This window comes from Phyllobates terribilis, unplaced genomic scaffold (genome assembly GCF_046119375.1).
Source record: "Phyllobates terribilis strain yellow unplaced genomic scaffold, ASM4611937v1 Scaffold_10__3_contigs__length_209671492, whole genome shotgun sequence".
Classification (NCBI taxonomy): Eukaryota; Metazoa; Chordata; class Amphibia; order Anura; family Dendrobatidae; genus Phyllobates; species Phyllobates terribilis.
Window position 1 is genome coordinate 149,922,957 of NW_027362770.1, and position 13,272 is coordinate 149,936,228.

The window sequence follows — 13,272 nt, forward strand, 5'->3', positions numbered from 1 at the left end:
GAAATTAATCAAAAAAAAGTTGTGCAAAAAAGAATGAGAAAGTTGTGCACGAGAACCAATCAAGTCACAGCTTTCTCATCCTGCTTTAGAAAAGCTGCTATTTGATTGGTTGTTCTAGACACCGCCCTTGTTTTTGTTTTGACTTTTCGTAATTACTATTTCTTTTTTTTTTTTCATTAAAGCCATGTTTCTTCACTTCTTAGAATTTCTTGGGAGAAGTCACTGTGGGATGTGGTTGGTTATGGAGTAAGCACTATTTTTTTTTTTTTTTTCATTCCACTTAAATCTGTGGTTTATTTTGGAAAGTGCTGAGATTTGTTCAGGTTACTCTGTAAAATGTGCACAGATGCAAGTCAACACAAGAAAAAAAAAAAAAAGATTTTGGAGACGTGCCCAGACGGATTTATATTGTGCTCTGTACTGTGGCAGAAGTTACCAACCATGCAGCATCCAGCCCCTGTCACTGCGGAGGTGGAGAATATTTGGGACAGATTTTTAACTAAGTTTGAACAAAAGTCTTCTAGAACCTATTTTTTTTTTTTTTGCAATCTAGGACTTGTTCACACACAGCATTTTAGATGCATTTTTGCTATGCGTTTTTTTCTTTTATACAATGCTTTTTTGGTACAGATTTGAAGCAGCATATTTAATATTCATTTTTAATGTGCATTTTTCAGGTTACCCATAGAAGCCTATAGAGAAAAAAATGCTCCGAAAAATTCACATAAATGCAAGAAGTAGGCGTGAGTTTTCATGAAATCACATCCAATTCGCTTGTACAGTTAAACTCAGCAGATTTTCTACATAAAAAATCGCAGCGGAAAAAATACAAGTGAGAACATGACCTCATTATTTTTTACGGCATTTTTTCCCATTGAGATCAAAATGGGTTAGCGCCAAAAAACAAGGCAAAAATGGAGCAGAAATAGGTGTAATTTTTCACTACAGTTTTCTAGTCTTACCCTGACAAAATAAAAAAAAGCATAAAAAAAGCTAAGATTAAAAAGAAAATAATAATTTCACACAGCGCAATAGTTTTCCAGTATGAGGCACTTGGCAGCTTATATTGAGTTCCTTACTTGCCAGGGGGTGGACAATGAACACTGATAGCATCTCTCATTTTTCAGAAATCCACTCTTCATTATGGCACGATAGACCCTATTTTTCCATTTTATGCCAAAAAATATTGAAATGTTAGATAAATATTTGTACCTAGAGTCATCAATCTTGAGTGTCTTTTAAGCCTAATGTGTGTCCCAACTTATACCTCGAAGTTCTTGTACTCAAGCCTTCATTTGCAGCAGGTGGCGGTCTACTGAATACTTGTACTCGAGCGCTCATTTTGAGGGGGTGGCGGTCTACCCAATGTTCAGCTGAGAGCCATCGATCTTGAGTGTTCTTTATGCCCGATGTGTGTCCCAACTTATACCTCGAAGTCCTTGTACTCGAGTGCTCATTTGGAGGAGGTGGCGGTCTACCCAATGTACAGCTGAGAACCATCGATCTTGAGTGTTCTTTATGCCCAAAGTGTGTCCCAACTTATACCTCGAAGTCCTTGTACTCGAGCGCTCATTTGGAGGAGGTGGCGGTCTACCCAATGTTCAGCTGAGAGCCATCGATCTTGAGTGTTCTTTATGCCCAATGTGTGTCCCAACTTATATCTCGAAGTTCTTGTACTCGAGTGCTCATTTGGAAGAAGTGGTGGTCTACTGAATGTTCAGCTGAGAGCCATCGATCTTGAGTGTTCTTTATGCCCAATATGTGTCCCAACTTATATCTCGAAGTTCTTGTACTCGAGTGCTCATTTGGAAGTGGTGGTGGTCTACTGAATGTTCAGCTGAGAGCCATCGATCTTGAGTGTTCTTTATTCCCAATGTGTGTCCCAACTTATACCTTGAAGTCCTTGTACTTGAGTGCTCATTTGGAAGAGGTGGCGGTCTACTGAATGTTCAGCTGAGAGCCATCGATCTTGAGTGTTCTTTATGCCCAATGTGTGTCCAACCCTTATACCTTGAAGTCCTTGTACTCGAGCGCTCATTTGGAAGAGGTTCGGTATGCCAAACGTTCAGCTGACAGCCATCTAATTTGTATGGCCGGTTGAAGCAAATCTTTGGTGCCAACTTCTCCCCAAGAACAAAAGGACTTTGCAACTGCTCAATCCTAGTCCCCCTTGACATCTGCACAAAATTTTCACCCAGCTTAGCGTTGGGGCTACTCGGTGGCCTTAGCTGTTGCACAGGTTGTTGCTCAATGGCGCTGCATTGTGATCGAAGAACATTCGCAAAAAAATTGGAACCAGTTGGACCTTTTGCACCTTACTTATCTTGGTACTTGCAATACGACCCCATTCTATTGCATTTTTTGGCAGCATTGAGTGATCTTTGACCTCGCCGTTTAACCCCAGCTTTACATCAGATATCATTAAACCTGTCCATACATTTCCAAAATTGGACAAGCCCTGCCAATCTTTGGCAGGTCTGGCCAAATTTGATCTTCTGTTGGGTTGTTTGTATGAACGATCCAATCATCAGGTGGTAAGATTTGAAAAAGTTGTCATCTCAGATGATCAGACATGCACATCTAATTTAAGCATTTTGTGACCCCCCTTACCCAGCTGATAAAAGTATATTTATTATTATTTAACAGCCTTTGGCTCAATCTCGAGGCATGGCAACTTGATGAATGAACACTCTGTAGGAAAATCGATCTTGTGCAAGTCTAGATAGGTCCACCAAGGTCTTCACCATTATTTTGATGGTACTGGTCTTCCTCTTCGTCTTGTTCCTTCTATTCTTCCGACCATGCTATGGGTACCATAAAATATGCCGGATCTGCCAATGATTTGCAAATAAGAATCATGCCTAGTGTCAGGTCAGTATGTGGATTGATAGGACCATCAGTGGAGACCCGGCCGAAAGTGTGACGTCAGAAAGAGCAACGACGGGAACTTGCGACACCAATCCTGAAATTCGTCCTTTGTGCTCGTTATATATCCATGTCAATCCTGTTTATCTGGCAGTGCCGCTCTTGTCAGGGTCCCAAACCTCAGAGATAAGGAGTGAATGGCGGAGAGATACGACGAGTGAATAGCTACTTGAGTTGAAGTAGGTGTTTTCTGTCCTTGTGACAAAGCCACATTCTCCGCGGTACGGCTGCTGTTGGCAGGCGGGATCTGACACAGCTGAAGATAAAGTATCCTTTATTTTTTCATGTCGCTTTTGTATTATTTAAACCGATGTCCTACAATCAGCCGTATCTCTGACATGGACTCTTCACGTTCTTTCATTTCTAACAATACGGTCAGTCAGGCTGGGAGAACTGAGATTTAAAGGGAGCCGTCAGGACAATTACGAATAGAGGTATGGCTGTATAGGTTGCAGAAAAACAATGAAAATGATACCTGTCTTGTAGTAATCGGATGTGCCAAAGCTGAGAAAATGAGCTCTGAAGCCACATGCAAATTAACCTGGAAGTGTATTAGGGGCGTGTCAATGCACTCTGAGAGCAATGACACGCCTCCAATGCTCTTCCAGGCTAATTTGAACGTGACTTCAAAGCTGATTTTCTCAGCACTTGTACATCAGATTACTACAAGACAAGTATCGTTTTTATTGTTTTTCTGCAGCCTCTTCAGCCATATCTCCACTTGTAATTGTCCTGACGGGCTCCCTTTAAATCTCAGTTCTCGAACTATATAGAAGTACTACTGGTTTCATTAGTAAATCTAGATTTAGGGAACACCCACGCAGGCAGTAATGACAAATATCAGGGCCATCAATATAGATTAATCCTCTTTGACTGGAATCTTAATAAATAACAATAATTATTTGAAGATTTAGACGCCCCTCAATCGATATCTCACTGCGTCTTTTTCTCTTGACAAGGTCACATATGTCCCGGTGAGATATCCCTGGTCATCCAGACCGCCCATTATATAATCTGCTTGTCCGTGTAATATATATGTGGCTTCTGAATATTTCAGCAAGGTTGCCTTGAAGGTGTCGTTAAGTGATCTGAAATATACATCATTGATGGCAAGAACATTGGTTTTTCTGGGAAGGGAAATAAAGTGATGGCGGGTTAAGCACTATAGAGCGGTTTAGTATTGACCGGAGTAATTCAATCAGTGTCTCTACTTCTCGTCGGTAATGAAGGACAAGGTTATAATAAATATTTAGCGGTTATTTCATAAGAAAAGTTCATGGATCTTAAGAGATTCTCCTAGATTAGTGCAGATTGAAAAGTTATATATCTTTCGAATATACTCTGTATTCCTATTTTTTTTTAACTCTTTTGCGGACAATGAATGAAGGCATTTTTTCCATTTAGAGACAGAAAAACTGCCCCGTTCTCGTAAGTCTGTGACTTGTAAAATGGTTGCCTCATAAGAACATATTTTGCCCTATTAGGATGTCATAGATAGGAGACCATGCAACACCATTGCCAGCGTCCCTGCATGGTTTCCCTTCCGCCTCCATGCAGGGACACCGACATACTCACCGCCCTGGCTGTGCGGCATGGTCTCTGGCATGCTCCCTGCTTCCTGGTAATGAATGAGCCGCAGCTTACGTCGGTGCTCCTGGTGCCCTGGTCTTGAAGGGGCATCGCACGCACTTTGTAAAATGCCCCCAGCCAATAGCTGGGAGGCATTTAGTAAGAGAGCTAAGCTTCAAGACGGCTCCCTCCCAGCCAATAGCTGGGAGACATCTTGTATATAAAGCATCCTCCCCTATAGGAAGGTGCCAAACAACACAGTGAATCATTAGTGAGTGAGGTGGTCTCCTAATGAGTTGTGAGGTCCCCTGGTCCTGGTGTGGCCAGTGTCCTGAACCTGTAGTCACTGGTCCTTGTGTGGCCAGTGTCCTGAAGCCGTAGTCCCTGGTCCTTGTGTGGCCAGTGGCCTGAACCTGTAGTCACTGGTCCTTGTGTGGCCAGTCCTGAACCAGAAGTCCCTGGTCCTTATGCAGTCAGTCCCGAACCTGAAGTCACTGGTCCTTGTGCGGCCAGTGCCTGATCCTTGTCCCCTGATCCATGTGTGACCAGTCCCTGAATCAGTATCCTAGACCTGTGTGTCTGAACGTGTGGCTCCCTCGTATATCCAGACTGCTACAACCAGTCTCCGAATCAACCTTGTCTGAGTCTCCATGTCAGTAACCATTTTACAGAGGATCCAGAACTTAGTAGTCTGAACGGAGCCCTAGTCCTATCTGTGTCTGCATACCTGACCCCTGGGGTCAGCAGCTGCAGTACCGGGGACTGCCTAGGAGTGGTACCTGGCGGCTACCTGCAGCTCAAGCCTAACTCCACCATCAGGAGCTCCACCTGGTAGCCGCTTAGCTACTCCCCTCCTAGCCAAGCTCGGCCCACTGGCAAAGTGGGTCCGTGAAACCATGTGGACCACCTGCGTGCGTAACAGTCCCAACAAAGTAACCCCATTTATGAGCTACAGTGGAAAAATCCTAACTAAGAATGGCTCCCAGTCTTGCGAATTGGTCCTGTCTGCGTATAATATACAAATTTTTTTTTTTATAGGGCTGAATAAATCTTCCAGTAAAAACAGCTGATCGTCGAGATTTCCAGGATCTGTGATGGTCATCTGATTGCTGATACCATCTCATCAAGAACCTGTCACTAGGTCAAAAGTTGTTAGCTTTTGCTCTTATTTTATTCCTCCTCCTCCCCTGAGTATGAAGTTTTTAGTTTTTTTAAAATCTGCCATATGGTTGCCGAGATGTGGGCTTTTTTATCTAGTGCTAATTTTTGTGGTCTTTTATAAAGAGGCGTGGCTCACAGGATAATTATGCAAATTATTCTAAAAACACGCCCCCGAGGAACAATTTTTTAAAACAAAGACCATAATAATTATCTTTCAATAAATAGGTTCATATATCTGGAACTGTAAGATGGATTTAAGAAAAATAAAATGCAGAATACTCAGGGAAGCAGTGGGAATAAAATTAAGGGCAAAACTGGCCCCCATTTGATCTGCTGACAGGTCCTCTTTAAGGCGGTTTTTACACCCATGCTCCCGGTACGGACCGACCATACACAACACCTACAACACCCTTATATATGCTTGAGGAGTCCAATAGGCGGTCCTAATCAGTGATGCACAGTATTCCTATGTAATTTAGTTGCTAGGACCACCCACTGGACTCCTGGGCATAAAAGGAGCAGGGATTTAAATGAATAAAACACAAGTTATACAAAATTTTTATCCACAAATCTATATATCAATCTGCTCAGATTGCGATGTAGTTGTGTGAGGATGTAGTCTAAAGGGTGACTCAAACTTTTCTTTATATTTTATTATCCTACAGGCATTGGAAAATTATACATTTTTTGTAAAATGCTTAATTTCCTTATTTTGCTACCTTCTTTTTTAAAAACCCTGATGTAGTGCTGCTTCAATATTTTGTGCTCTTTTAGAAGCTACTTTTAACTGCTGCTCGGCAAGATCTGTACACTATGTTCAAACAATCAGAATATAAGAATTCTATTGTTTGAGTATGGGGAGGTTTGAAGGTTAAAGCGGCTCAGACAGAGAAAGTACCATATTTTCATTATTTGTAAATAGTGTACAGATATTGATATTACTGAGCAGTAGTTGAAAGCAGCTTCTAAAGGAGCATAAACTAGGCATTGAAACAACACTGCAGCATAGTGTTTTGGTAGAGGAGGCAAAATAAAGTATATTTAGAAAAGGCTTAATTTAGCAATGCCCGGAAGGTAATTAACTTATAAAAAAAAAGTTTAATTACTCATTAAATTGCAATGTAGCCCTAAGACTTAGGGGAAATATTATTTAAAGATGACCTCTCACCAGATCCAAAGTGACCATTTTATGCTCTTATTTTACTCCTGCTTTTCTCACGAGTATTGCGTTTTTTGTTTTTTTTTAAATCCGCCATACGATTCTGGAGATATTGGCTTTTTTATTTACCAAAGGGGGTGTGGTTCAAATGCAGATTAGCCTAAAGACATGCCCCAGAGGATCCTGTATGCCACGCCCCCTAAAAACTCATCTCTAAATAAAAAAGTCTGTATCTCTGGAACCGTATGGCGGATTTTAAAAAATCAAAAAACGGAAAACTCAGGGGAGCAACGAGAATAATATAAGAGCAAAAAACAGGTCACTTTTGACCTGGTGACCGGTCCCCTTTAAATCATGTATACAACAATATGTATTAAAGGGATACTTCCTAAATTCGTATCTGCATTGAATTAAGTCGTGACGTCATCAGCCGATTGTCAGGAGGGGATTAACGAAAATCCGAGTTGATCTGCATTAATACCACGAAGTGGCGCCTATTGGGAACACGTGCATTGAGTTACACTACTGAGGAAACGGCGCACAATGTGCACAGGTCATCAGGCATCTTGTCAGCTGGAAATGTCCCAAGATGCATTGTAGTGTGGGATGGCTGCCAACCGCAAGAGGGGCGCCAGCTGAGATCAATTTCCTTATCACATCTGAAGAAGGATTTAGTGATGGGAGAAAAATCAGGAATGTAACGACTTTTTTTTTTTCTTCCTCCTACCAGGCCGTTCCTGATGCTCCCACCATTAATGGAATGGATCCGCGTCGCCGTAGCTCATGCCGGATACCGCCGCAGCTTCTCTGTAGATAGCGATGACGTGCGACAGGCCGCCCGTCTTCTACTTCCAGGGGTGGACTGCGAACCACGGCAGCTAAAGTAAGTGATCCCATACAAATCGCAAGGGTTAGACGAATGTATAACGGTTGTATTTCCTTAATGTAGGTCTCGGGCTTTACCGTAGGTCCTGTGGCATGACTTGCGGGTGTTATGCAAGAATATACGGCTGTGGGAATTAACCCTGAATATAGAGAAGCAAAAAGATTTGCAGGACGTCAGCAGTCGACGGCCGCCCTTTAATTATTTGGGAGGGTCTTTATTAAGGGGTCGTCATCAAAAGTGCCCGCCTCTGAGGGGTGAGCTTTACCGCAGTGCCTTGTTCTTTATCTTCATAAGAAAAGGAGCCGCCGTCGTCTAAGCTGAGTCAGGTAGAAGACGTTGGTACATAATGAATGATCGAGGTGGTACAATCAGCCACGGCCGGCCCGCGGCTGGGAATTCTATACATGTGCGGCTGTGCCGTACGTGCCGGGGTAGAAACGAGCCTGTCGCCCCAGTCCTGTCCGTAAGAAGCATATAACAGCTTCTCTTAGAACTTTGCATTTTATCATTCCTCTGCTGTTCCTCCTGGAAATCCATGCCTAAATGAATAACTGGGTGTTACCATTACCCATGGGCTCCCGATTCTAGAGCATCTTTTTTTAGATTGTTAAACATATGAATAAATTACATGGTACATTGTGCTATTCCTCTGTTTTTCCTCCTGCAAATAAGATATTATTCCTCCTGGAAATATTGAATAAAATAAAAAGAGGGCATGTAATAATTCCCGAGCTCCTTTTCTTAGTACATTGCATTCTGTCATTCCTCTGTTATTCCTTCTGGGAATATATATATGAATAAATTCACAACTGGCCCTAATTTAATAATGTTGGACCTTTTTTTTTCCTTACAACATCAGAAGATGTCGTTCCTCTATTATTCCTCCTGGAAATATATGAAGCTTTATCATTTTCCAATGTAATAGCGATTCTGGAACTTCTTTTCTTAAAAAAATTGCATTGTACCACTCCTCTGTTATTCCTCCTGGAAATATATGAATAAATTAACAACCAGGTATTGCCACCCCCTGATTTAATAATGCTGGGCTTTTGTTTCTTCTTAGAACATCACAAGATGTCGTTCCTCTATTATTCCTCCTGGAAATATTGCTAAATTAAAAAGAGGGCATTATCATTACCCATGTAATAATGCCAGAGCTCCTTTTCTTAGAACATTACATTCTGTCATTCCTCAGTTACTCCACCTGGAAATATATGAATAAATTACACATTACATTGGTCTATTCCTCTGTTATTCCTCCTGTAAATATATTAATAAATTAACAAATGGGTGTTAACACTCCTGATGTAATTATGCTGGAGCTTCTTTTCTTAGCTCACAAGGTATCGTTCCTCTGTTATTCTTCCTGGAAATATTTGAATAAATGAGCTATCTAACACTTCCCATAGAATAACAATTCTGAAACATCTTTTCTTAGAACTTTGCATTGTGCCGTTCCTCTATTATTCCTCCTGGAAATATATAAAGTTTATCATTTCCAATGTAATAACGATTCTGGAACATCTTTTCTTAGACCGTTGCATTGTGTCATTCCTCTGTTACTCATCCTGGAAATATGTGAATAAATTAACAACTGGGCATTACAATTACACATGTAATTGTATCCTAAAAGTTTTCATGGCGCCGTTTCTCTGTTATTCCTCCTGGAAATATTTGTATAAATTACGAATTTGGCATTACCATCCCTCTCAGAGGAATGTCATGACTTAGAACTTTGCATTGTGTTGTTCCTCTATTATTCCTCCTGGAAGTTTATGACTAAATTAACCACTAGGCGTTACCTTTTCCAAGCCAAAATATTAATAATATTAATAATTCTGAAGCATCAAAATTTTCTTTGTTATTCTCCTCTCTTATTCCTCCCAGAAATCTGTGAATAAATTAACAACTGGGTGTAACTATTACCCATATAATTCCAAAGCATATTTTATTAGCATTTTACATTGTGCTATTCCTCTGTTATTAGTCCTGGAAATAGATGAATAAATAACCAACTGGGAATTACTACTACCTATCTAACAACAATTCTAGAAGTGTTTTCTTACAACTTTACAAGGGGTTGTTCCTCTGTTATTCCTCCTGGAAGTATTTGAAGAAATGAGCTATCTACCACCCCCCTTGTAATAACAATTATTAGGTCTTTGCATTGTGCCGTTCCTCTGTTATCCTCCTGGAAATATATGAAGGTTACCAATCCCAATGTAATAAAGATTATGGATTGATATTGGTGCATTGTGCTATTCCTCTATTATTCATCCTGGAAATATATGACTACATGAACTTACAATTACCCATGTAATCCTAAATCTGGAGGTCTTTTTCTTAGCTGGTACAATTTCTTATTCCTCCTGGAAATATTATTTGAATAAACTACCAATTGGGCACTAGCATTTCTCTTAGAGGATGCAATGCAAAGCTCTATTATTCCTCCTGGAAATTTGTGAATAAATTAACAACTGGGTGTCACTATTAACCATGTGCCAACAATTTTGATACATCTTGTCTTCGAAATTTGCATTTTGCCATTACTCTGTTATTCCTCCTGGAAATATGAAATGTACTCATGCAATACCAATTCTGGAGTATCTCTTCTTCTTAGAAGATTACATTGTCATTCCTCTGTTATTTCTCCTGGAAATGTATGATTTAATTACCATTGGGGTATTGCCGTTCCTTATGTCATACAAATTTTTTTATTAGGACTTTTGCATTGTGCTGTTCCTCCTGGAAATCAATGTATAAATTAACAACTGGGTGTCACTATTACCCGTATATTTCAAATTCTAGAGCATCTTTTCTTTGATCCTTTCATTTTGCCATTCCTCTATTATTATTCCTGGAAACATGAATGAATTAACAAGTGGGCATTATTAATAACCATGTAATAATGCCCTTGCTCCTTTTCCTAGATCGTTACATTGTGTCATTCCTCTATTATTCCTCCTGGAAACTTGTGAATAAATTACATATTACATTGTGCTATTCCTCTGTTATTCCTCCTGGAAACATAACATAAATTAACATGTAGGCATTATTATTACCCATGTAATAATGCCTGAGCTCCTTTTCTTAGAACATTACATTCATTCATTCCTCTGTTATTTCTCCTGGAAATATATGAATAAATTTAACACTGGGAATTACACCCCGTGATTTAATAATGCTGGGGCTTTTTTTCTTAGAACATCACAAGGTATCGTTCTTCTGTTATTCCTCCTGGAAATATATGAATAAATTACCGTACATATTACATTGTGCTATTCTTCTGTTATTCCTCCTGGAAATATATGAATAAATTACATATTACATTGTGCTATTCTTCTGTTATTCCTCCTGGAAATATATGAATAAATTACATATTACATTGTGCTATTCCTCTGTTATTTTTCCTGGAAATATATGAATAAATGACATATTACATTGTGCTATTCCTCCTGGAAATATATCAATGTTAGAAAGCTATGATCCCTACACCATTGGTCTTCATCCTGAATAAATCCGTCTCTGTTCCCCGCAGGGCCGATGACTGTTTTTGCGCATCTCGTAAACTGGACGCAGTGGCCACAGAAGCGAAGTTTAAGCAGGACCTTGGGTTTCGGATGCTAAACTGTGGCCGGACCGACCTGGTGAAGCAAGCCGTGACTCTACTCGGCCCCGAAGGGATCAACAGCATGAGCGAGCAAGTAAGTAGGTCGCCACCTCCTGGATGTAAGTGAAAGTACGCTATTTTCCATTTTCGCTTTTTTCTCTCCTTCTTTCAAGAGCCATAATTTTTTTATTTTTCCATCCACATAGCCTTGTGAGGGCTTGTTTTTTGCAGGATGAGTTGTACTTTTGAATTACACCGTTCATTTTACCATAAAGTCCACTGTAAAACGGGGAAAAAAATCCAAGTGCATTAAAATGACAAAAAAATTGCAATTTCACAATTGTTTTTTTTTTTTTTTTTTTTTTTTACATATATATATTTACCATGTTCACTATATGGTGAAACTGACCTGCCAATATGATTGTCCAGGTCAGTATGAGTATGCAGATACCAAACATGTCTAGTTTTTTTTTTATTTAAGTGGTGAAAAAAAATCGGAAATTTATAAAAAAAAACAACAAATTTTGCTTGTGTCACCATTTTCCGAGATTCGTAACGTTTTCATTTTTCGGGATCTGGGGCCGGGTGAGGGCTTATTTTTTGCTCCCCGAGCTGACGTTTGTATTGATACCATTTTGGGGTAGATACGATGTTTTGATCTCCCGTTATTGCATTTTATTTCAATGTTACGGCGGCCAAAGAAACGTAATTCTGGCGTTATGATTTTTTTCTCGTTACACCGTTTACCGATCGGATTAATTTATTCTATATTTTGATAGATCGGACTTTTACGAATGCAGCGATACCAAATATGTGTATTATTTTTTAAAGGGGGGTGATTTGAACTTGAGTGTTTTTTTTTTAATATTTTTAAAAACTTTTTTTTTTCGCTGTATTTAATAGTCCCCTAAGGGGACTTGAAGCTGCGATCATCTGATTGCTTGTGCTATACGTAGCAGGGCATCGGCACTGCTATGTATAGCAAAAATCACGGTCTGCTATGAGCGAAAGCTAAACGCCAGCTTTCACAGGAGGATCGTAATGACAGGCATGGGGGTCTTCAGCTGACCCCCGGCTGTCATGACACCCATCGGCACTCCGAAATCATTACATGCTCAGCATAATAAACGTGAAAATGCTCCATTTCTATGAATAAGTGTCCATTATTGCCGTTTCTCCAGGGGATGACCCCTCTGATGTACGCCTGTGTCAGGGGAGATGAAGCCATGGTACAGATGCTCCTGGACGCCGGCGCCGAACTCAACGTGGAGGTAAGCGATCCCGTGTGATCACGCCACTCCACCTACTGGAGCAAGTTTGCAACTTTTTTTTTTTTTGCGAATTTTTAAAAAGTCACAATTCTTAAAACTTTCTAGAACAATTTTGGTGGACGAGAAAAAAGGTGATGTATCTTACTCTAAAAATATTTGCAGGTCCCGACCACAGCTCACAAATTTCCATCTGTCCATCCTGAGACCCGTCACTGGACGGCGCTGACATTCGCCGTCCTCCAGGGCCACATTCCTGTTGTGCAGGTAGAATACCGGATTATTACTTTATAGGTTACCGGACTACTTTCTTCATGGATATGAGGGAGACGGATAATAGAGATCTACCTCGTATCAGCTATATTTATCTACTGTATCAATCAGAGTGATAGACAGAGAGATGGACATATGATGAAGAAAGAAAGAAGGAAAGGGAAGGAGAGAAAGAGGAGAGAAAGAAAGAGTGAATGGGGGAAAGGTTAGATGAGAGACGCTTGTGTAGATAGTTATGTTAGAGATGGATAAATATCAGAAAGATACATATGATGTAGAGAGAAAGAAAAAAGTAAACAGAAAGAGTGAGAGAGTAAAAGAGAAAGAAAGGACAGAAAGAAAGAGAAAAGGAGAGAGAAAGAGGAGAGAGAGAAAGAAAGAGGAAGAGAAAGAAAGATGGAGAGAAAAAAGGCAGGAGAGA

At 40.2% G+C, this 13,272-nt stretch overlaps 1 protein-coding gene across 2 annotated transcripts in view; it reads left to right on the plus strand.

Annotated features, from left to right (window-relative positions):
- Positions 1-13,272, plus strand: part of ABTB3 (ankyrin repeat and BTB domain containing 3) — a 322,994-nt gene that overhangs the window by 191,702 nt on the left and 118,020 nt on the right. For both annotated transcript variants that reach the window (XM_073649933.1, XM_073649934.1), the window contains 4 exons: positions 7,545-7,697; positions 11,239-11,404; positions 12,492-12,581; positions 12,744-12,845. In XM_073649933.1, the coding sequence (XP_073506034.1) occupies positions 7,545-7,697; positions 11,239-11,404; positions 12,492-12,581; positions 12,744-12,845 (511 nt within the window). The remainder of the gene's footprint in view (positions 1-7,544; positions 7,698-11,238; positions 11,405-12,491; positions 12,582-12,743; positions 12,846-13,272) is intronic.